Source organism: Rana temporaria, chromosome 3, assembly GCF_905171775.1.
Source record: "Rana temporaria chromosome 3, aRanTem1.1, whole genome shotgun sequence".
In the NCBI taxonomy this organism is placed as follows: domain Eukaryota; kingdom Metazoa; phylum Chordata; class Amphibia; order Anura; family Ranidae; genus Rana; species Rana temporaria.
The window spans coordinates 439,436,717-439,462,066 of record NC_053491.1 but is presented as its reverse complement, the minus strand read 5'-3'; the positions used below and the strand labels follow the sequence as shown (position 1 = coordinate 439,462,066).

The window sequence follows — 25,350 nt, the reverse complement described above, 5'->3', positions numbered from 1 at the left end:
TACCAGTCCAGGAACATGTGACTGGTGCAGATCATGTATCTTATGGGAAAGCGATTGCACGGTTTACACAGTAACATAAAACCTAATCTCCCACTGTGTATCTGTAACCTAGCAAAACGTTACTAAAATGGTTTAACGGCTATTACTAAGGTACAGAACTCTCCACACCGTAAAGATAATCCCAACTCCGCACTATTGTACTGTGGGGAAGGGGCGGTGAGCAATCGTTAAATAGATCCAGCTCTTGAAGTCAATACCTCTTGTGGCTTACAGGATATTTCAGAAAGACCTGTCAATCAAAAGTGAAAAAATAAAATAAAAAAAAAAAGCTTCCCAGGAAGTCATAATGGTAAACAGGAGACATGTAAATCTATTCTGCATAGTTAAGCATTGCCAGTTTCAGCCGTGCAACATGGATGCTTACCCCGAGGACCTATAGCGGGGATAAGCAATTAGCGGACCTCCAGCTGTTGCCAAACTACAAGTCCCATCATGCCTCTGCCTCTGGGTGTCATGCTTGATGCTGTCAGAGTCTCGCTATGCCTCATGGGACTTGTAGTTTGGCAACATCTGGAGGTCCGCTAATTGCTTATCCCTGACCTATAGGCTTATTCAAAGTTGGCTCTCTGCCACCTTCTGATTGGTTCTTAAAGCGGACAAATGTCCAGTAGCAACACCGTAATGGGCCGAGCTACATGACATCATCATGCCAGGCCGGAAGTGGAAGTAAGGCGTTTTCTATGTATGTGATGCTGAATCCTGATCTTAAAGGGGCGTTTCTAAAGTGAACTTATCCTTGGCACGGGATTGAGGTGCACTGATGTTTTTTCTACACAAGGAAAGTCTTATTGTTTTTTTGCAAGACTTCACCCTATATATGATACCTGGTGTTGGAGTAGGAATAAGGAGAGTTGTTGATCCATCTGGTGCAACTTGAAGATGGTGAAAGCCCTATTAAAAAGGCAAGGTGCACAGTGACCTATACCGATCAAAGGTCAATACCCTGAAGTAACAGGAAAGTGTCAAAGGTGATGGAGCAAACAGTAGTGTTAATTGGACAAGAATCACATGGTCACAGAAGGAGGATGTATTCAAGAACATTGTTATGTTTAAATATAGGTCAGCACTGTTATGAGTACTATTGAGCGACGTTAACTTTGGGTCATAAATAATAATTTTTTAATTATTGCAGCACATACAATATCAGTATTTACTGATATAGGGTGGGGAATATTTGGGTTTTAGTTTAAAGCAGAGTTCCACCGATAAATGGAACTTCAGCTGATCGAATTTCTCCCCCCCTCTGGTGCCACATTTGGCACCTTTCAGGGGAGCGGATACCTGTCAAATCCAGGTATCTGCTCCCACCTCCAGAATAAGGTCCCCGAACATTGTGCGGCGAACTACATAATGTCTGCCCCCTTCACCTTCCCCCCGCTGGTCCCAGAAGACAGCAGGGCCCATTCAGACGCATGCACAGTAGGAAACAGGCGGTAAAGCCATAAGGCTTCACTTCCCGTTTCCCTTAGTAATGATGCTGGCACCTGCACCTGGAGCTGAGGGACAGGTTGGCTTCGGTGCCGATATCATGTGCTCCCAGGTCAGGCAAGTGTCCTTATATTAAAAGTCAGCAGCTGCAGTATTTGTAGCTACTGACTTAATTTTTTTTTTACCCCAGTGGAACTCCGAAAAATGAAATATACTAAGCCACCTGGCTCTTTTCAGCAGCAGCACTGCTCTTGACTCTGGTCCCTCAGACCGTCTCACCCAGCTTTTCCTGGCTCACCCAGCCTGTAGTTACAGCTCAGTCCTGTACGAGCCTACTCCTGGCCTCTCAATAGGGGGTTCTCTTGACATCCCGGGCTCTCTTACACCTGTGAGACTTACAGATTCCCTACAAGATCACAGAGGGCTGATTGTCGCATACCATTCCCGGACAGTGGAATGTTAAAGGCAGTCCTTCTCTTGCTGAAGATCAACATGAGGGAACATTGGCTCACACTGCTGTCAATAACAGCCAGTGAGCCAATCAGATGGAAGGAGCGGAGTCGAGCCATGGCTGCGTGTGTGAATGGACACACCGAGTCGTGGCTTGGGAGAGTGACTCTTGGATGCCCCCAAGCTGCTTGCTGTTGGGGCACCCACAAAGATGGAGGGGCCAGGGGTGCTGGCGAGGGACCCAAGAAGAGAAGGATCCGAGCTGCTCTGCGCAAAACCACACAGAGCAGGCAAGTATACCATTTAATATTTAGAAAAAAACAAAACAAAAAACAAGACTTTAATATCACTTTAAGGCAGGGGTGCCCAACCTTTTGAAGAGCGAGGGCCACTTAAGCGACTTGGTAACCAGTTGTGGGCCACAATGAGCGGAGGGGGCAGATGACAGGCCCATGTCTACTCTGCATATGCAAAGCAGACAGGGGCACAGCCCACTCTACTCTATTGGCCCTCCAATCCGATCTTCCCAGATGGAAGGGGACGGATCCCCCCTTTCTGTTTTTTTTTGTGGATCGAATTAGAGGTAGGTGTGTGTAAATGGCCACAAGTCTGTTTACATCTGTGGCTCAATAGAGGTAAACGAAGGGTCCAATTGGGTCAGACTGATCGTGTCAAAGGGGCCTAAGGGTGCTTTCACACTGATGCGCTGCGGTATACCCACACAGAGGGTGCAACACAGTTCACCTTGTGGCTTTCTTGCAGGTTAGCTGCACTTTGCCATAGACTTCTATTATATCCTGCAGGCGTGGTGCACTTTCTGAAGTGCACCAACCCACAGGTAATAACAGAAGTCTATGGCTCAGTGCAGGTAACCCGCAGGTGTTCTGCGCTGCACCTGCGAATCAGTTTGAAAGCAGCCCAGTAACCACTGCAGAACAGATATTTTCATATATACACCAATTTTAGTAATAAACTGACCTTTAATAACAGTCTTCCATTCAGGTATCGCCAGCTGTTTCTGTCCCAGGCAGAGTGCATTTGTTATGACACCACCTGTGACAGGAGTTGGCGCTATACAGAAAGCGTCGGCTTATGCCAACCCACTATTCCAGAGCAGGAGGTCACGGGCCACATCAGAGGGCTCCGCGGGCCACATGTGGCCCCCGGGTCACTGGTTGGGCACCCCTGGTTTAAGGTTAGCTGTGTGTAGTAAAGCAGTGGTTCTCAACCCTGTCCTCATATCCAGCCTCGGGTGCCAGATGTGCTAGCTACGCCACTGCCTACTGGCTACATCTGCCCTGTACACCAGTGGTTCTGGAAGTATTGATGTCTAAATATGGCAAAAAAAAAATTATGATTTGCATGACTCCAGCCACTTACCCATAAGAACAGAGTGGGTTCCTTGTTTTTTGGGTTTTCTGGAAGTGAGGATGTATACATACCTTCTGTTATAAGCACTCTAGGATGTATCTTACTGATCACAAGTGTAAAGGGCAACTTTTTACTGACCACGAATATGAGATGCACTACTATTTTTGCCATCTGAATTTATTTTATTGTTACTATAATTCAGTTAATTTCATTATTATGATTTAAAAAAATGTTGTGTAATGGAATCATTCTTGGTGTACAAAAAACGAACTAAGTCGACAACACTTTTTTATTTTAAGAGTTATTCCATATTAAATAGGGGAAGATGGGCTGCCCTAGATTATAAAGCAGAGAACTAACATCCACAGGGATGTCCTCTCTATCATATCCCAGGAGAAGCAGCCTTGATCCACCAGATGTCTCCAGTCACAGCTCACCCGGCAGACAGGAAACTAAAGGCCTCTCCCCCTTTTCCCACAGCTGGCACTTTTTAAGGGAAAACTAAATATACATTCATACAATAACAAACATAAATAATCCGTAGTGCGTCCTGCATCATCCCCACGTCAGAGGATTATTAATACATGATGGGGCTGCCGTCTGCAACGGTAAACTTTCTGTGTGCGTGAGAAACATGAATCACAAGTCCTTCTGTCCAACTCACAACGTGCAGTCAGTCTGTCATCCCATGAAGAGGTCTCTGTGCACTCATGTCTAGGCCCAGGACATGCTTTAAATTAAGGGTCAGTCCACCCAAAACCCATATTTCAGCCTATGGTAGATGTTGTGGATGTTGTGGGGTATCCCACGACTGCCCACTTGCCATGACAATTATAGTGGGGTCTCACTCTGCTTGTTGAGGTTTTAATTTTTTCAATGGAAAATAAAGGAGGTGGGCAAGGGACAACCCCTTTTGCAGAAGGACAGAAAAAAAAATGTACAGTATATGTAAAAGCCAAGAGTTTTTTTTTTTTTTTTAGATAATTTTGAATAGCATGGAAGTGGTGTTAATTGTGGAAGAGTTTTATTGCCGTCAGCCCATGGAGGAGATACATCCACTTTATTTTTCCCAGTGACCATGATCACAGTACAGAAAGTAATGGGAAATGCTGAATGTTTGGGTTGGATTTAATCTCACTTTGCAGACTTTTTTTTACTTCTGGTCAATGTCTCAGAAATAAACTAAGCCGACAATTTGCAAAGTGTCCAAACTTGACATTTTGGATCAAGCCTTCTAATGGCATCTCAAAGAAGTCCATTCACACCCACGGTTTCAGCCCTGAAAAGGGAGACATTTTCCCCCAAACACGTTGGGTTCACAAGATAACTTTGTGCAATAAACATTGAGCCCTGGTTCACACTGGGTACGATTTGAGATGCGATTTCACATGTCAAATCGCATCGCAAATCGGCGGCATTTGCCGGCAATTGTCAGCAATGGCACCGTCCTAATCGATGCGACGCCGCATCTGCGGCGCTGCACCGATTTCAAAAAGTAGTTCCTGTACTACTTTTTGCGATTTTGGGCCGCGATTTACATTAAACCCTGCACAGATGTCTCTTAGATCACGGCCAAAATCGCGGCAAAATCGATTTTACCGCGATTTTGAATTCACAGCAGTGTGAACCTAGCCTATAGGATAAGTTCATGTTTATAATAATAAAAAATAGTATTTTATTATTAATAAATTAACATCTTTTGTTATTAGGAGCCTGCAAAGCATTGCACCCATGATCAGCAGATCACAGGTGCAATCTCAGGCTCCTGCAGACTGTCAGTGTAGCTGTCTGCCCATACTGTGTATGAGCAGGCAGCTACTGAATGACAGGAAGGATCCATTAACTATCAAGGACAGCGCTCATCAGTGCCCTGGCAGTTCATTGAGAACTACAAACCCTCAGAACTCTGTATGAATGATGTGGCCGGGTGGGTGGAGCCCCACACAGCCATTTTAAATTGTGACAGCAGGTGCATGATCCCCAGCCTGCTGTAACAATGGGGACTTGGGGGGAGGTCTGCTCAGTTAGTAACATGTTACATGTTGCACCCTAAATATGGGTGTAACATGTTACTCAAGGTGACCTTATCCCAAGATTTTACCTTTTTGTGTCAAACATTTGCACTGGGCCCTCCTCAGTACTCACCCCAGAGTTATATCTCTGGAACAGGAAGCAAATGGAAATCTACCCGACATAGACATTAAATGCCGACACATTTTCTGATGCTTAACTAAAGCCAAAACTTTTAATTTTCATTTTGGATAGAGTAGGGAAGACCACTGTTAGTTATTTTGCCATTTGGGTCCCCTTTGAGGAGATTTCCTTTTACTTCAGGTCCCATAGCCAGAATGGGAGAAAATATTTTCAAAGGGAAGATTTTGTTTCTATTCCTCTTATGATGACAACTCAAAATTTGTGATTTTCTCTCACTTTCACCCTTGACAACGGTCACCAAGACAAATAGAGAAAGTAATGAGGACACAGGCAACAATGTTCTTTTTTACATGGTCGCTCATTCCTCTCCATGCATGTGAAGCTCAGCGTAAGTTTTCAGCACCGCTCTGTGTTGTGATGTCGTCACTCCCCATGCACATGCTCGGGAGTGACATAATTGCGGCCTTACCAACCAAGCAGCGAAAGAGTCGGAAACTGGAAGGGAGACGAGGAGAAGATGGCAGCGCCTGTGATCAACAGGAGACTAATATGCTGTACATACTAACACATGGCTAAAAGCTCTGGGGTCCAATTTAAAAATAAAACATTTTGTAAAGGTTTTCATTAAAAATAAAAAAGTTTGGGTCTTACACTTTTCTACCCCCAAAAGCAGCTGGAAATGCAGGAACAATCTGACTGCCCGAGAATTAACTCTGAGCTGGCTCTTCTCAAAATGTCTATACCGTCAACATACATTTTTATGTCTATCTTGTATATAAGGAAGGAAGACAGGAAGGTAAAACCTTCCTGGTATCAGCTTATCTCAGGTGAAACAAAGGCCATCAAACAAGGCTATCAATCCTGTCCAATCAATCCTTGCTCGTGTGATCAGGTGATCAGTTTGTCTAGATTAAAAATGGACAGTTCTCAGGTTCCAGCTGGAGTAGCTCATGCTATTTCCAATTGCAGCGACAGATGCTTCAGAGGGTACGGTCATCGTGGGGATGTACTACATATCTGGTGGTCCTTCCTGAAGCTGAATGCACTTTGGTCCAGAGTGTTTGGCCACCTTCAAATTTGGTTTCAAATAGTCCCAAATAATGCAAGGTTGGGCCTTCCACGTCATACGTTTCCAGGTCTTTTCTCATACCCACAGAAATGGGCTACTTCTTTGTTCCTGGCTGCAAAACAAAGCCTGGAAGAAGTCCAGAGTCCATTTTCAAGAAGTCAAAGATTGCATAAATGTGATCCTGGTTAATGAGAAATTATGCAATATTTTTAACGATTCACAACCAAACTTTCCCAAAATATCCCAACCATGACTTACTTAAACTTTTCCAACTCTGAACTCTTCTAGCCCGAGTTATTTATATCCTACCCATTAGGCTTCTGAACCCGTGTTCGAGGGGGATCTATATATCCCTACATATGCTTATTAGTTTTCTATTTAACCTGCTCTTTCCCCTCCCTTTCTCTCTGCCTTTTCTTGTTGGGACATACAGGCCAAACCAGTGGTCTTCAAACTGTGGCCCTTTGCTTGCCTTTGTCCAGCCTTTAAGGCACTATTCCTTCTATTAGGACCAATGATAGGGCAACATTTCATTAACTGACACCAACAGTGGGGCTTTATTTCTCCCACTGACATCACTGATGAGGAACTATTCTTTCCACTGACACCAACAATGGGACATAATTCTTCCCACCGACAGCAATGATGGTGCACTGTTCCTGCCACCAATATAAATAAAAAGGGGCACAAATCCTTCTCCTACTGACCACCAAGCCCAAGACATTGTGGACTCCCATTGATGCTGGGGCATTTTTTACTCTTGCCAGCCACAGTCCGGCCAGCCTAAATTCTGAAAAAGCAGTAAACTGGCCCCTTGATTAGAAGTTTGGAGACCCTTGGTCTAGACTGCTGACCCAGATGTTGGGCCCATACAAAATTAACACATTATATTGAATCCTGGACGTTATAGCTTTGTCTACGTACCCTCTTTTATCTTCATCAGATCTCTTAGCCCCTGCATGGGCATGCTTGCCGTTATCCTCTTTTAAAGCAATACAAATGACCAACAAAAAATGAACAGTTCAGCGGGGATGAGATTAGAGTTTTGTGTAGGCCACTTGAGTTCTTCCCCTCCAAACCATGCCTTTATGGAGCTGGCTTGGTGTGCATGGGGCACAGTCAGAGCTTTTTTTCTCAGAAAATAGGTGCAGGAACTCAACCACAACCCCGTTCAGATTTCACAAACAGTAGGAGGGTCTTAAAGGGGCATTAAATACCAGGATTGCATTACATACAGAGTGCAGAGTTCAGGCGGGTTACACACACACAGAGTGCAGAGCTGTCACTTGTAAACACAGAAACCAGACTTCTGTGTATACAAGTGATTGTGGTGAGCAGGCACCAAGGGGTCTGAGCCAAAGGTGGTGGAACTGAGTTCCCCCAAGTTCCCCCTGAAAAAAAGCCCTGGGCACAGTCATTCTGAAACCAAAAGGCTCCTTCCACAAAATTGTTCAGACGTGGTTGGAAGTACACAGTTGCCTATAAACGGTCTAACACTACCCTTCACTGGAAACACTTAAAACTTAATTGGAGTGTCCATGTATTTTTGGTAATTTGCTTATGTAGGTGTAACAGTCAGTTGCCCATACAATTTATGACACTTAGGGCCCTTTCACACGTACGGACAAACGGTCCGTTTATTACAAGTCCGTATCCCTATGATGCATCCGCTAACGTCCGCAACCATCCGCGTCCGCAAAGATCCGCTTTTGCGGACGGAAGAAAACCCTATTTTTCTTCTGTCCGGCGTAACTGATCGAATGAATACGGACACACGGTCCGTCTTCATCCGATTCCCCATAGGGGAGAGCGGAGGAGAGACAGGACGGTCTCTGCACTGTGTGCGGGGAGCGCCCTGTCCGCCGACAGCTCAGCGGGGATTAACGGAGGAATCCCCGCTGAGCCAAACGGGCTAACGGAGCGGATCAATACGGATCCGCTCCGTGTGAAAGAGCCCTTAGTGTACTTCAGTTAATGTCTATGAAAAGAATGTAGTCAAAACTTTTATTGGAAACAATATTTACTGTAAGGCATTTATTTTGCAATCCTTTTTTCAGTTGCCCAACAAGGATGCTGACTGCAATATAAGTTTCATAAGCCGTAGCAGGAAAATGCACTGTATATGATCATAGACCACAGCATGCAAGTAAAAACCATACCAAGAATTATTTATAACAGCAACTCTAAATGATAATTTAATGAAAATACAAACCATGATAATAATTCTTTAAGACTGGTATTGAACCCGTGGTTTTAATTCTGTTCAGCCAGTCCTGTAATTTACACATTCTTGCCAAACTCGAGATAGGTGACCCCCCCTAGATGTTTTCATCTTCATCATGCCTCGTCTGTTTGATGAGAGGACAAGAACAAGCAAAGAAGCTGTAAAGCAAAATAGTGGTGTCACCATTCTGGTGTCATTCACAGGACTGGCTGAAAAGAATTTCAAATCCCTTAAACAAACACTGCAATGAAACTGTACACGCCTGGAATTATTCTTTAATGCAGAGTGTGACTTACCGAGAAAAGTGTTGGAAATATATTCTGAGACCTGGTTCCCGGAACGGCTCATCTCAGACAAGTGTGTTAGCTCACGGTTCAACATCCTCTTGAACTGTGGGAGACAGAGACCATCAAAAGAAAGTCAGTAATTTACCTTGGAAATGTCTGATACAGAGGTATGTGACCACAGATATGTACACCACAGCAGCCCTTCCAGAAAGTTAGGCATTTTTTTATATTATTCATTTTCCGCAACAATCGCTATCTTTTGTCGGTTGATAACAAAAACAACACACAAGAGAAAATCTCAAGTAAAGATGGTTTGACCTTGAAAATTTCTGGCACTAGAAATGCCAAAATATACCATGAGCTGCCTCCTTTGTATCAGATTGAAATACTGTCATTTATGGTGGGGGAAAAAGTATTTGCCCCCTTTCCGATTTTTTTTTTTTTTGCATATTTGTCACACTTAAATGACTCAAACAAATTTCATCATTACACAAAGATAACCCAATTAAATACAAAATGCAGTTCTTAAATGATGGTTTCCTTTAAGGCAAAAGCTGTCCAAACCTGCCTGGCTTTATGTGAAAAAGTAATTGCCCCTTAAACCCAATAATTGGTTGTGCCACCCTTGGCGGAAACAACTGCAATGAAGCGTTTACGATAACGGACAAGGAGTCTTTTACATTGCTGTTGGGCAATATTGGTCCACTCTTTGCAGAATTGTTTTAATTCAGCCACATCGGGGGGTTTTCAAGCAGGATTGTCCTGTGTAAGGTCATGATACAACATCTCGATTTGTTTTAAGTCCGGGCTTTGACAAGGCCACTCCAAAACCTACATTTTGCTTTGTTTGAACCATTTGGAGGTGGACTTGCTGTTGTGTTTGAGATCATTGTCCGCCTGCATAACCCAAGGAGTACACTTGAGCTTGAGGTCATGAACCGATGGCCAAACATTCTCCTTTAGGATTTTCTGGTGGAGCTCAGAATTCTTGGTTCCACCAAATATGGCAAGTTGTTCAGATCCTGAAACTGCAAATCAGCCCCAGACCATCAAGCTACCACCACCATGTCTGACTGGTGGTATGATGTTCTTGTTATGAAATGCTGTATTCGTTTTATGCCAGATGTAACGGGGCGCACAACTTCCAAAAAGTTACGTTTTTGTCTCATCAGTCCACAGAATATTGTGACAAGTGAAATTTAACTCAGTTTTCCAAAAATTGTGGTTAATAACAGTTCATTTATGATTCAGCATGGGAGGGGGCAATTACTTTTTCACATATGGCCAGGCAGGTTTTCCCCTAATAAATGAAATAATTAAAACACTGCATTTTGGAATTACTCAGGTTGTCGTTATGTACTATTAAAATTTGTTTGATGATCTGAATCATTTAAGTGTGAGAAATATGCAAAAAAAAAAAAAAATCAGGAAGGGGCAAATACTTTTTCACACAACTCTATAACCCATATTTTACATTTTACATTATTTTCATGTTTAAATTTGCTAAAAACATTCTAAGTACATAACCATGCAGTCTCTCCCGTCCCTCGTTATTTCATAATTTATGAACATGTCCTGTCACCTATCGGAATCAAGTCCTGACATGACTAGAGTCACCTCCATCTGTCCCACCAAGGACCCGTTGCTCTGTAACTTTGGCTATGAGGACTCCTCTGCCTGGACCCCAACTACAACTACCCCAGAATTGCCCCAATGGGCTCATCGGTCTCCTGGTGGCATGCAGAGTGATCCTTAGGGTGTGGATCCAGCCCTCACTGCCATGTATTTCAGCCATGAATTTTTTTTTACAGTCCCTGTTTTATTTGGATAAATTGGACAGAACTGTTCAGAACTACAAAACTACCTACCGTTTCTTTTCCCGGTGGAGACGATTCATAGAGCATTCCTTTTCTATGGCAGAACTTACCCTTCTCATGAAGCCGTTTTAGTATACCGACTGGTACTTGAAAGCCGACCTTACCAACACATTGGGCAAACTGAAGATATCCAACACTGATCAGCCCCTTGATGCTCCTACTACATTAAAAGCATATGCTTAGACCCCCCTGCATCTAGGAATTATATTGGAAAGTGTTCTTGTTTAGAGGTTGCAGTATTGGTTATATCCATTTTGCTTTGTTACCTGTTTTCCTAGTAGGATATGCTTCCATTCCTGCAAATTATATTCAATACTCTATATTCTGTGAGGTCGATATATCTTGGGTATCTTACGTCTAGATACATTCCTTCTTTTTGATACCAAGGAACGTTTTCATTTTTATGCTCCGACACCTCCTGTTATATACCTTTTGTATTTCTTGCTATGCAAAGTTATGCTGTTATGCCACTTTTGAAGCCTTGGCAGTTGATCCGTTATGTTTTCTTGAAGTTTAATAAAAATTGTTAAAGTGTTAAGGAGTTAATTTTCTATAGAAATCAGAAACAGGTGGTATAGAAAAGCCTGTCCCCTGTCAGCATGGCTGCCCCTGCACCTTATTAATGTCATCAGTTTTCGGCAGCACCTATATATGTAAGCAACTATTGTCATGGATGAAGCACATGAAGGGCAAAATTAGAACCAAAATATCTGAGCACCTTGAGAATTCATTGAGAGTTGCTACTACAACCATCAAACCTGATATTGATGCGTTTGTTTATCAAAAATAAATCGCACTGGGTTTATGTTGCCCCCTTCTCACTATCAGTGAACGTTCTCTTGTTGTAATCTGCCTCACTTTTTCTGCTCATCAGCTATTCCTATTGTTAGTGTATTGTACATGTTATGTGTGACCCAAAACAATTCCTCTTCTTTCAATGTGGCCCAGGAGGGTCACCCCTGACCTAAGGTCTTCATACAGTCCCAATTGTAGGAGTTTACTAACCAAATGATGGTGACACCTTTCTTTAAATGTAATGGGCTCCTACTGAAAATATCCAAAGGTTTTATCACTTCAACATAAATTGCTGCAAAATGTTACCACTTAACGAACAAAATAAGCAATAATGGCAATATACTTAGTGCTGGAAAACAGATCAATGACCCCCAAGTTGTACATATACTACCCTAGGGGTTTATGTACACTGGCAAATTATCATGAGCAGCAGACGTTTTGATGGATGAAACTAAACTTCTTGAGGCTCCTAAACAGGGTTTAATTATAAAGGGATGCCTGACTTCTCGTTACATGGTGAATCCTGAATACAGCGCAATGCAAAAATAATAGGACATGGTGCATTAAAGAACTTTATTTTTTACAACAGTTTTCCTTCATCTGTTAATGCAACCATCTAGATCAGGTTTTCACAGCCATGGTTCCTCCAGAGGTTCCTGGAGTAATGAGCAATTTATGCCTCTGATAAGTTCCCACTGACCCCCTTGATCTTTTTAGCTATCTGTAAAGGGGTAATTCTTCCCAGTGACTACAAGTCACTCTTCCCATTGACCATCAGGGCTGGACTGGGACAAAAATTTGGCCCTGGACTTCATCCAGACCAGCCCACTTTAATTTTACAAACATGCACAAAAACAAGTAAAGCGGGAGGGCCAACAACATTCAGGAACATTGCTACAGCCTCATTGGCTGGAATTTCAGAAACCGGCATTGCTGCACAGCCATTGTCTGCCTTTCAGCAAGGCAGCGGCGCTGAGGTTTACCTGGGTTAGGCATTATGAAGTGAGGTGATGGGGAGTGCAGATGACTGGTCTCTCCTATACCGGCCGGACGGTCAAAACCCGCCCCACCGGCCAACCAACCGGCCAACCAACCTCGATGGCCACCCAAGCCCCCCCATTCACTGGCCATTAGCCGTTCTACTTTATTTCTCTTATAGGCAGTACAGCAGTGCTCAAATTAATGGGCCGCACAGCCATTACTTTGACAGGCTGTCACTGAAACCGGCCCACTGAGCCATTGGCCCACCGGGAAACTACCTGTAGTCCCAATGGCCAGTAGATGCCTGTCGACCATCACACTAATGTATCAAGACTCGCAGATATAGTAATTTTTAGCAGGGGTTCCCTGAGACCAGACAGTATTTTTAAGAGTTCATCTGTGTTGAAAAGGTTGAGAAAAGCTGCTCTAGATCTTGTAGGAACATTCCTTGTCTACACAACACCCAAAATGGTTTTAAAATCTTTAATCAAAAGAAGATAAATGAATAGAAAGTTTCTTGACACCATTAACATCAGCCTAATTCCCTGGATCAACTTAATGAACCCCACAACTGTAGCCATTACAGCCAATAGGAAAGATTTAAAATCTACACTTGTACGGTTAGTGCCGGTTCACACTACAACGACCTGAAAGTCGTCACGACTCTTCGAGGCAACTCCTGGATAATCTTGCTGTAATGTCGGATACAAATCACATCAATTAAGTGTAGTGTACTTTTCAGTACAGGTGCTATATCAAATTTAGTTGGGGGATGAGAGAGTTACTTGCTCTCATCTATATTGATTTGTTAAATTCGGCTGTTGCCAGTTCTGGACTGTCCTGTGGGTCATTCTGCGCTCCAGAGATGTAGTTCCATCTCTGGATGGCAGGTGGCGTCAGAGGGGTCCAGGTGGAGCCGCTTCTCCCCAGCAGCCAATTAGAGGAGGGGTATTTCTGTGGCGGAGGCCATTGCTCGGGGTTCTTCGCGGGTTCCTGGTTCCATGTGCGGCACCCACATTTAGGGTGTGCGCACATCACGGTCCCCGGCGATATGGCCTACCAAACCAGGGCGCACGTGCTATGCGGAGTTCCTGACTCTGGGCCCTCATGGACCGGAGCAACTGATGCTGCAAAGGGACCCCAGTGATTGACTGGGTTCCCCACCCCTCATCAAGAAGATCCCAAGCGAGTTGTGCTGTTCGATGAGGAGTCGGTCTGAGGTGAACCCGTAGGCAGGTGATCCAACAGGGCTTAGGCCTTGTACACACGGTCGTTCAAAACCGATAAGAATGGTCCGACGGACCGTTTTCATCGTTTCACCGCTGAAGTGGCCTGAAGGCCTGATATGCGTACACACCATTGTTCCAAAAACCGATCGGGTCAGAACGCGGTGACGTCAAACACGCGACGTGCTGAATAAAACGAAGTTCAATGCTTCCAAGCATGTGTCGACTTGATTCTGAGCATGCGCAGGTTTTTAACCGATGCTTTTCTGTATTAACCATCGGTTTGGACCGATCGGGCAGCGGTCCATCGGTTCGGTTTTGAAGCATGTTTTAAAATTTTGTACCGAAGGAAAACAGACCGATGGGCTATACACATGGTCGGTTTGGACCGATGAAACTGAACCTCGGTCCATTCTCATCGGTTTTGTCTGACCGTGTGTACGGGGCCTTAGATGAACCATTGGGGATCTGGGTGGCCGGACACTGACAGGACACTGCAAACTGTTAGTCGGTGACCCAAGGACAAGAAGTCCACCTGAGGGGGAAATTCAGGCTATCAACGGTGAGGATTCACTCTACTATCTCATGTTCTTGTGTATTGGGCCTGTGGCAGAGGTCTCACTACTAATCCAAATTCCATTAGGGCCGGGTTTGTGGAAGAGACCTGTTCCTCCCCAGAAGTTCTGAGTGACGCTCTGGCTGCCAGGTCTGTGAGAGGGATCTGTCCAGGGGCATTTTACCCACTCCGGCTGGAGTGGCGACGTGACAAGTGTAATTATTGGAGGCAGGACTGCTTCTTCTATCCATAGCCTGAATCTGCAAAGTTTATTCTCTTTTCACCAACCTATACTATCTACCTCGAGTTGACTGTTGGTCGTGTTGGACCAGAAATAAAAGCATTGAAAAAGTCAACCAACTGTCTGGACATTCCGTCACTGCTCTCACCACCATCATCACCCCTAGACACATCACAGAGGTAACATAATTATGCCGTCCCAAATCTAACCAGCGGCTCCTCCGGGGGTAGCGCTACATAAGATAAGGATCCAACTTTGGAGGCAACTTCCATTGAAATCTATGGGTACAAGGGTAGAAGTTGCCTTGAAGTAGTACAGGAACCTTTTCTGAAGTCAGAGCAACTTCAGTAGTGTACATTAAGATGGCTCTCATTCACTTCAATGGAATTTATCTGTCCTGCGACTTGGGGTGACTAGAGGTCTGACAAGTCGGATCCCAAGTTGCTGTAGTGTGAACCGGCAGTTAGTCATCCACACCTTTGAGAGAAAATCCCTAAGCCGGGCCGCTCTAACTTTCACAAAATAAAGAATATTGATATTCTTTGAAGAACGCTTGTCACAAGATTAAAAAAGAAGAAACTTCTGAGAACTTCGGCTGTGTGTCTATTACTAGATTTAATAAATCTAATGCCGCGTACACACGATCATTTTTCGGCATGAAAAAAACGTTTTTAAAAAATGCCATTTAAAATGATCATGTGTGGGCTTCACATAATTTTTCGGGTTCTGAAAAACGAATTTTTTTTCGAACATGCTGCATTTTTTAACGACGTTTTAAACGATGTCGTTTTTCGGGTTGTAAAAAATGATCGTGTGTGGGCTAAAATGACGTGAAAAATTTGCGCATGCTCAATAGCAAGTTATGAGACGGGAGCGCTCGTTCTGGTAAAACTACCGTTCATAATGGAGTAAGCACATTCATCACGCTGTAACAGACAGAAAAGCGCAAATCGTCCTTTACGAACACGGAATCAGCTAAAGCAGCCCCAAGGGTGGCGTCATCCGCAATGGAACTTCCCCTTTATAGTGCCGTCGTACGTGTTGTACGTCACCACGCTTTGCTAGAGCATTTGTGGTGTGTGGGCAACGTCGTTTTAATGATGAAGTTAGAAAAACATCGTTTTTTTTCTACATGCCGAAAAACTTTGTTTTTTTCATGCTGAAAAATGATCGTGTGTACGCGGCATTAGTCCCAAGCTCTCAGATGATGAAAGTCAGAATACCTTATCTCAACACATGTTCTGGGATAGTGACTTAGAAAGTGCTGAAGCCAAAGCATCAGCATGACAGCTGGGCAACTAACTTTTTTAGATAAGGAGTCATCCTGTGGATTTCAACACGGCTGGTTACATGGAATTGGATAGTCCTCCGTGGTATGTGCTTCCTATGAGTGCCCGCAGGAGAACCTTCTGCAGGATAAGGAATTTCTGAAATTTCCATCATATGGATGTGTTGCAAGATTACAAACAGACATAACAAGTGTGAGAATCACGCATAAGGCGACTACATGAAAGCCCTATTTCAACTGTTCACATTCTGAAGTCTTCTAGTGGTGACAGTTTGAAAGATAAGCTAAACTTTTACCATAGGTTGTTACATGACGAGAAGGAAAAGCTAAATAGATACAGTGCAGCTTTCACACCAGCTGCAGAGGAAATAAGGGTCCCACCATCAGCACCCCTATGCAGAGCAGGACGTACCTTGATGTATCCCCAGGACACAGAACTCAGATAGTTGATGTCAGGCATGGTGATTGTGTGCAAAGGACAAGGCTGGAGCTCCAGTTGTATCTTCTGTGTTCGAAGGTAAAATCCCCTTCACTGCAAGTTCATGCCAGTAAATCAATCTTCTCCATCGGTTTCGTTTCCCCACGATAAAGTCATTTCAAAGTCATGTTAAATGGTCCCCCTCATGGATGAGTCCTCTCCCCAAATTCTCTCCATCATGTGTCACCTCCCATCTACTCCTGACCTCTGAATCTGTTCCCAGCCTCACCACAATCTTCGTCAGAGCCCTGCAGTTCTCATGTCTCACTCCCCCCGCCACTTCTCACAGATCCATAAGGATTATTCTGCCTGTCTGCTATAGTTCTCTCCTCCTTCCTGATATGTGTGGTCTCTATTCAAACTGTGTCTTCTAATCTGAGCTACTACTCATCCAACCACTTACTACTGGCCATGCAGACAACGTTCCCACTACTCCAATGTCTCTCCTTTATACTCATATTTTTGCGTTATTACTTCCAAGTATAATTGTATCAGTCCCCCTATCTCAGCTGTCTCAGCCCCTCGGTCTCTGCTGTCTCAGCCCCCCAGGTCTCTCTCAGTCTCTTGTCCTATCTGTGCTGTCTGAATTCTCAGTCTATCTGTCTGTGCTGTCTCAGTTCCTAGGACCATTATCCGTTTTCTCTGCCGCCTCAGCACCCCACCCCCTGGATCTCTGCCGCCTCAGCACCCCACCCCCCTGGATCTCTGCCGCCTCAGCACCCCACCCCCCTGGATCTCTGCCGCCTCAGCACCCCACCCCCCTGGATCTCTGCCGCCTCAGCACCCCACCCCCCTGGATCTCTGCCGCCTCAGCACCCCACCCCCCTGGATCTCTGCCACCTCAGCACCCCACCCCCCTGGATCTCTGCCGCCTCAGCACCCCACCCCCCTGGATCTCTGCCGCCTCAGCACCCCACCCCCCAGGATCTCTGCCGCCTGAACCCCCTCGCCCCCTGGATCTCTGCCCCCTCAGCACCCCACCCCCCTGGATCTCTGGCCGCCTCTGAACCCCACCCCCCTTGATCTCTGGCCGCCTCTGCACCCCACCCCCCTTGATCTCTGGCCGCCTCTGCACTCCACCCCCCTTGATCTCTGGCTGCCTCTGCACCCCCCCTTGATCTCTGGCCGCCTCTGCACCCCCCTTGATCTCTGGCCGCCTCTGCACCCCCCTTGATCTCTGGCCGCCCCTGCACCCCCCTAGTCTCTGCCGCCTCTGCACCCCCCGTTATTCTCTGCCGCCTCTGCTTCCCCCCCCTATTCTCTGCCGCCTCTGCTTCCCCCCCCTATTCTCTGCCGCCTCTGTTTCCCCCCTATTCTCTGCCGCCTCTGCTTCCCCCCCCCCTATTCTCTGCCGCCTCTGGTCCCCCCCCTACTCTCTGCCGCCTCTGGTCCCCCCCTATTCTCTGCCGCCTCTGGTCCCCCCCTATTCTCTGCCGCCTCTGCTTCCCCCCTATTCTCTGCCGCCTCTGCTCCCCCCCCCTATTCTCTGCCGCCTCTGGTCCCCCCCCCTATTCTCTGCCGCCTCTGGTCCCCCCCCTATTCTCTGCCGCCTCTGCTTCCCCCCCTATTCTCTGCCGCCTCTGCTCCCCCCCCCCTATTCTCTGCCGCCTCTGCACCCCCCTTGATCTCTGGCTGCCCCTGCACCCCCCCCCCTATTCTCTGCCGTCTCTGCTTCACCCCTCTATTCTCTGCCACCTCTGCTTCTCCCCTATTCTCTGCCGCCTCTGCTCCCCCCCCCTATTCTCTGCCGCCTCTGCACTCCCTTGATCTCTGCCTTCTTAGCCCCCCCCCCTCCCTCCTATTCTCTGCTGTCTCAGCTCCCAGTCCCTCTATCTGTGCTGTCTAAATTCTCAGTCCATCAGTCTCTGTTCCCAGTACCTTTATCTCTGCTGTCTCGGTCCCTCTAAATGCGTTTTCCCAGTTTCCGTCACTCTTTCTATGTTGTCTCAGTCCCTTCTTCCTCTATACTGTATCAAATATCTCTCTCCCTCGATGCCGCCAGTGCCGTGTTTCTTTGTGTGTTGTCTCAGAAATCTGTCTGGGATCTCTTTCAGGTTTACTCAAGTGATGTCCCAGAGCCCTTTACATTGCAGTGCAAGCTGGATCTAGCTGTGCTGTCCCAGTGCCTGCAATCTACTAGCTCAGACCCCCATCTGTACATCCGTCTCCTTTTCTGACTCTTTTTTTCCCTCTCTCTCCCAAACTCATCCCTCTCTGAGGCCCCTGAGTGTTGGGTACAGACAATTACAACTCAGTTTTGTATTCTTTCACAGGATCGACCCTCCTCTTCCACATCTGCCCTCTGATCACCCTACACAACTGTCGCTGCTTTCACCTCCCTCTCCTTCTGTCATCTGCTCTGTGTCTATACCATGGACAGCAGGTGGCAGCAGAGTCCACACAGGTCACATTACCAGCCCAGCAGCACACGTCATTACCCAGAACATCAACTTCTGATATTACACTAAAGACCGCACCGTACATATCGAGACCAAGGGGCTCATTTACTAAAGGCAAACAGACTGTGTACTTTGCAAGTGCAGTTTGCATCAGAGCTTTGTAAATGAGGTAAGGCTTCATTTTACAAGGAAACACCCAACTACATGCAAGGAAGTGTAAAAAAAAAAAAAGAAGAAAAAAAACCCCAGCATTTTTTCTTGCACGATTGGATGATGGAAGTCAGCAGAGCTTCCCCTCATTTACCAAGCTCTGGAGCAACGGCACTTGCAAAATCTATTTGCCTTTAGCAACAAAGGGGTAGATTCACATAGAACGGCGTATGTTTGTGCGGGCGTAACGTATCCTATTTACGTTACGCCTCCGCAACATTTACAGGCAAATGCCGTATTCTTAAAAGAAAGTTGCGGCGGCGTAGCGTAAATAGGCCGGCGTAAGCCTGCCTAATTCAAATTGTGAAGAGGTGGGCGTGTGTTATGTAAATTAACCATGACCCGACGTGATTTTTCTTTAAAGTCCCATTCAACTCTATGGGAAATACATGTTACTTCATAACTTCCAAACGGCAGTAGATATTTCGATAACACTTGGTCACATGTTACTTATATGTCCACTTAACTAGTAGCCGACCAGCCACCGTCATTATACGGCGGCAGGTCGGCTCTCCTGGGCGAGAGCCCGTAGCTATACGTCCTATCGTATAGCCGCCACTAGGGGGCGCGTGCGCGCCGCCGGAGGCGCGCGCGCGCGCTCCCCGCTCGCCCCCGACTCCCGTGCGTGTGCCCGGCGGGCGCGATCGCCGCCGGGCACACGCGATCGCTCGGTACAGAGCGGGGAACGGGAGCTGTGTGTGTAAACACACAGCTCTCGTTCCTGTCAGCAGGGGAAATGCTGATTTTCTGTTCATACAATGTATGAACAGAAAATCAGTGTTTCCCCTAGTGAGGCCACCCCCCCCCCCCACAGTAAGAACACACCCAGGCATACTTAACCCCTTCCCCGCCCCCTAGTGTTAACCCCTTCACTGCCAGTGGCATTTTTATAGTAATCTAATGCATTTTTATAGCACTGATCGCTATAAAAATGCCAATGGTCCCAAAAATGTGTCAAAAATGTCCGAAGTGTCCGCCATAATGTCGCAATACCGAAAAAAAATTCGCTGATCGCCGCCATTACTAGTAAAAAAAATATTAATAAAAATGCCATAAAAATACCCCCTATTTTGTAAACGCTATAACTTTTGCGCAAACCAATCAATAAACGCTTATTGCGATTTTTTTTACGAAAAATATGTAGAAGAATACGTATCGGCCTAAACTGAGGAAAAAAAATGTTTTTTTATATATTTTTGGGGGATATTTATTACAGCAAAAAGTAAAAAATATTCATTTTTTTCAAAATTGTCGCTCTATTTTTGTTTATAGCGCAAAAAATAAAAAACGCAGAGGTGATCAAATACCACCAAAAGAAAGCTCTATTTGTGGGAAAAAAAGGACGCCAATTTTGTTTGGGAGCCACGTCGCACGACCGCGCAATTGTCTGTTAAAGCGACGCAGTCCCGAATCGCAAAAAGTACTCTGGTCTTTAGGCAGCAATATGTTCCGGGGGGTAAGTGGTTAAACTATAGGATAGTTAATTTATCCCTTAACTACCCCCATTTGTCAGGGTCGGGGTTTTTGTTTAAAGTCCCATGCAAATCAATGGGAAATGTATGTTCCCACATAACTTCTGTACGCCTGGAGATATTTCAATAATACCTGGTACACATATTACTTATATGCCAAATAAAAATATATGACAGTTAAATTAACCCTTACCTACACCCTTATATAAAAGATGGGTATATTTATATTACTAGGATTTTCCTCCCCAAAAGGTTAAGATTGGAAGACCGGGCAACGCCTGGTATTCAGCTAGTAAATATATATATATATATATATATATATATATATATATATATATATATATATATTACATACATATACACACACACACATTGTATATATATATATATATATATATATATATATATATATATATATATATATATATATATATATATATATATATATATATATATATATATATATATATATACACATACATACATACATACACACACACATTGTAATATATATATATATATATACACAATGTGTGTGTGTATATGTATGTAATATATATATATATATATATATATATATATTACATACACACACACACACACACACACACACACACACATATATATATATATATATACACACACACACACACACTCTCACAAAAGAGAGTACACCCCTCACATTTTTGTAAATATTTTATTATCTTTTTATGTGACAACACTGAAGAAATTACACTTTGCTACAATGTAAAGTAGTGAGTGTAAGCTTGTATAACACACAAAATAACACACAGCCATTAATGTCTAAACCACTGGCAACAAAAGTGAGTACACCCCTAAGTGAAAATTTCCAAATTGGGCCCAATTAGCCATTTTCCCTCCCTGGTGTCATGTGACTCGTTAGTGTTATAAGGTCTCAGGTGTGAATGGGGTGCAGGCGTGTTCAATTTGGTGTTATCGCTCTCAGTCTCTCATACTGGTCACTGGAAGTTCAACATGACACCTCATGACAAAGAACTCTGAGGATATGAATAAAATAATTGTTGCTCTGTAATAAAGATGGCCTAGGCCTGCAGCACGGTAGCCAAGACCATACAGCGGTTTAACAGGACAGGTTCCACTCAGAACAGGCCTCGCCATGGTCCACCAAAGCAGTTGAGTTAGATCGAAGCCCCTGCAGCGGACCCCGCACACCTCTCTGGCCGGCGACATCGCTCTCCGAGTTACCTCCAGGCATGCGCGCGGGAGCCGCCAGTAACCGCACACTAGCTGAAGCAACGGCATGGACGTGCCATTGCTTCAGTGCGCATGTTCCGATGATGTCGGCACATGGTGATACAGGGGATATCTCCTAAACCGTGCAGGTTATTTTGAGGGGACAGCAAATGTACACTGTTAGGCCCCTTTCACATTGAGGCGTTTTTCATGCGGTACAGCGATAAAAATAGCGCTGCTATACCGCATGAAAAATCCTGCCCTGTAGTGTTCAATGTGAAAGCCCGAAGGCTTTCACATTGAAGCGGTGCGCTAGCAGGAGCGCTCCAAAAGTCCTGCTAGCCGCATCTTTACCGCGGTATAGGAGCGGTGTGTTCACCGCTCCTATACCGCGCCTTCCCATTGAAATCAATGGGAAAGCGCGGCCGCTTATTCGGCCGCTAGCGGGGGTTAAAACCTCACCGCTAGCGCCCGAATATCGCGGTAAATACGACGGTATAGCCACGCTACAAATAGCGCGGCTATACCGTCACCGTGGCTGCACGCCTCAATGTGAAAGCAGCCTTATACAAGCTGTACACTCACTACTTTACATTGTAGCAAAGTGTCATTTCTTCAGTGTTGTCACATGAAAAGATAGAATAAAATATTTACAAAAATGTGAGGGGTGTACTCAATTTTGTGAGATACTGTATATATAATATATTATATACACACACAAATATAGTGCTGTGAAAAAGTATTTGACCCCTTCCTGAGATTTTTTTATATTTTTTGCATATTTGTCACACTTAAATGATTCAGATCATCAAACTTTTTTCAAAATTTTAATATTACACAAAGATAACCGAATGCAGTTTGACCGCGCAATGCAAACTCTCCAACCCCCCCCCCCACCCCCCCTGCAAAATCATGAATTGTATTTAACCACAAGTTTTGAAAAGCTGAGTTAAATTACACCTTTCACGCCCCAGCCTGATTACTGCCAGACCTGTTGGATCAAGAAATCACTTAAGTAGCAGCTGTCTCACAAAGTGACGCACGCTAAACGATCTCAAAAAGCAACGCATCATGCCGTGATCTAAAGAAATTCAAGAACAGATGAGAAACAAAATAATTGGCATGTATCAGTCTGGAAAGGGTTACAAAGCCATTTCTAAGGCTGTGGGACTCCAGTGAACCAAGATGAGAGCCATTATCCACAAATGGAGAAAACTTGGAACAGTGGTGAACCTTCCCAGGAGTGGCCGGCCTACCTAAATTACTCCAAGAGCATGACGACGACTCATCCAGGAGACCTTAAGGAACCCAGAACAACATCTAAAGAACTGCAGGCCTTGCTTGCCCCAGGTAAGATCAGTGTTCATGATTCAACAATAAGAAAGAGACTGGGCAAAAATGTCATCCATGGGAAAGTTCCAGGGCGAAAGCCACTGCTGACCAAAAAGAACACAGTAGCCAATCACGAGGGTTTGTCTTCGCTGTGCATGCTGGGGAGGGGTATTTATGGGACAGACGCCATTGGTTATGGGTTTCTTCGTCCAGTGTGGCACCCAGCTTTAGGGTGGCCACATCACGGCACCCCGGCGTGCGTGCCACACAGTGTTCCTGGTTCCGGGGCCATGCTGACCCGGAGCATCTGAACAGTGGCGGGGACCCAGTGAGTGGCTGGGTTCCCAATCTGAAGATCCCAAGCTGTACTGCTGTTTGCTGGGGAGTCAGTCTGAGGAGCGCCATTGAGAGGCTGGCGGTCAAAAAGGGCCTGGATAAACCACGGGGATCGAGGTAGCCGGACACCGAGGGGTTGATCACCTTTCGGTCGGTACCTGGGCGGCAAGTTGAAGGAGATCCAGACGTAACTCAAGTAAGGAGGCATATCTCCAATAATCCACCGCAGAGGGGACCGGTGGCAGAGGTATCTTCTGTGGCTCATTGAGAGGGGTCTGTGGAAGAGACTTTCTCCCAAGTTCAAGTTCACCAAGGAGGGTCTGTGGCAGAGACTTATTCCTAAAATTGTCCGAGTGATACTCCGGCTGCCAGGTCAGTAAGAGAGGCCTGTCCGGGTACATTAAACCCACTCCGGCAAGAGTGGTTCTGAGAAGTGTTACGTTTGGGAGCAGGACTGTTTCCCTATCATTACGCCTGAATCTGCTATTCTTCCTTCTTCCGCTTTACTTTCCTCACCACAAGTTTACTTTTTTTACCCGGCTGGTTAATAAAGAGCACAACAAAGAGCACCTGTCGTGGACATTCCTTTACTTCTACTACATGCAATACGCATCATTCACCCCTAGGAATTTCGGAGGAGCCATGAGGTAATGTGCCACCCAAAAATCCAGCAGCTCCTCCGAGGGTAGTGCTACACATATATATATATATATTAGGGATGCAGCCGAAAATAGCAATTTGGGGGACATGCCGAAATACATTTAAAATTGCCGATAATGACCGCCCTCTGTGGGCGGTACCATTGCGTATAGGAGGGGTGGCAGGTTCTTGTACAAATGTAGCCGCGGCCGCCAGACCAGTACAGAGCGCGGGCAGCGGCAGTGGCACTGTACATATTGTGTGCTGACTGCCGCGAGCGCTCTTCCTAGCTCAATTTTCAGTTTTGTTTTACTCCCCTCTTCACACCCCCTTCTCTATGGGGGAGTCTCCTGGTTCAGTCCAGCGGCGTGAGCCGCGCTGACGTCACAGCCGGAGGCGATGGAGGACTCGGAGCGCTGGGCACGGAGGGAGCTGTGCTGCTAAAAAAGTAAGCAGAACAGAACCTGTTAGAAGTTAACAAACAAAATGGCTGGATGGGGGGGCTAGGAGTGGTTAACTTAATACTGACCAGCACTTTCTTAAAGAGGAGTTCCACCCAAATTTGGAACTTCCTCTTAACCCACTCCTCTCCCCCTTACATGCCACATTTGGCATGTAATTTTTTTGGGGGGGGAGTGGGGGCTTCAGGAAGAGTGGGACTTCCTGTCCCACTTCCTCCTTCCTGTAGGCGACTAAGCTTAATCGCCTACAGGAAGGGGCTGCTGTAGGCGATCGCCTAGGACACGTCACAGGTCCTAGGCGATCTCCTGGCCAATTACACGGCGCAGCCCTGGGCCGCGCCGCTCGCGCATGCGCAGTGGGTGCCCGGCCGTGAAGCCGAAAGCTGTCACGGCCGGGTGCCCACACTGAGAATGAAGACGCCGGCCAGCAAGGGGGGGCGAGGAGCGGAAACCCCGGCCGGCGCGTCGCTGGAGCGCTGGAGCAGGCAAGTGTCTGTTTATTAAAAGCCAGCAGCTACACTTTTTGTTGCTGCTGACTTTTAATAAACATACAAATGGCTGGAACTCCCCTTTAATGAAAAAATGGCAGATAAAAAAAAATATATGTTATCTGCCATTTTTTCACAGTGGCTCAGTGAGGCTGCAATTGATGTTTTTTTGGTAGTCAGAGAAGGCAAGCATGGCTCAATTACAAACAAACGTTTTTAAAAAAAAACGTTTGTGTGTTATTGAGCCATGCTTGCCTTCTCTGACTACCAAAAAAAACATCAATTGCAGCCTCACTGTGCCATCACATGCAGC

At 45.5% G+C, this 25,350-nt stretch overlaps 1 protein-coding gene across 3 annotated transcripts in view; it reads right to left on the bottom strand.

The window, feature by feature from the left end:
- PDE4A (phosphodiesterase 4A) overlaps nucleotides 1-25,350 on the bottom strand; it is a 114,020-nt gene that overhangs the window by 32,579 nt on the left and 56,091 nt on the right. For 2 of the 3 annotated variants that reach the window (XM_040346417.1, XM_040346418.1), the window contains one exon: nucleotides 9,053-9,146. In XM_040346417.1, coding sequence (XP_040202351.1) covers nucleotides 9,053-9,146 — 94 coding nt within the window. Of the gene's footprint in view, nucleotides 1-9,052; nucleotides 9,147-16,419; nucleotides 17,134-25,350 lie in introns of those variants that run through there. The other variant, XM_040346419.1, reaches the window with a different exon arrangement.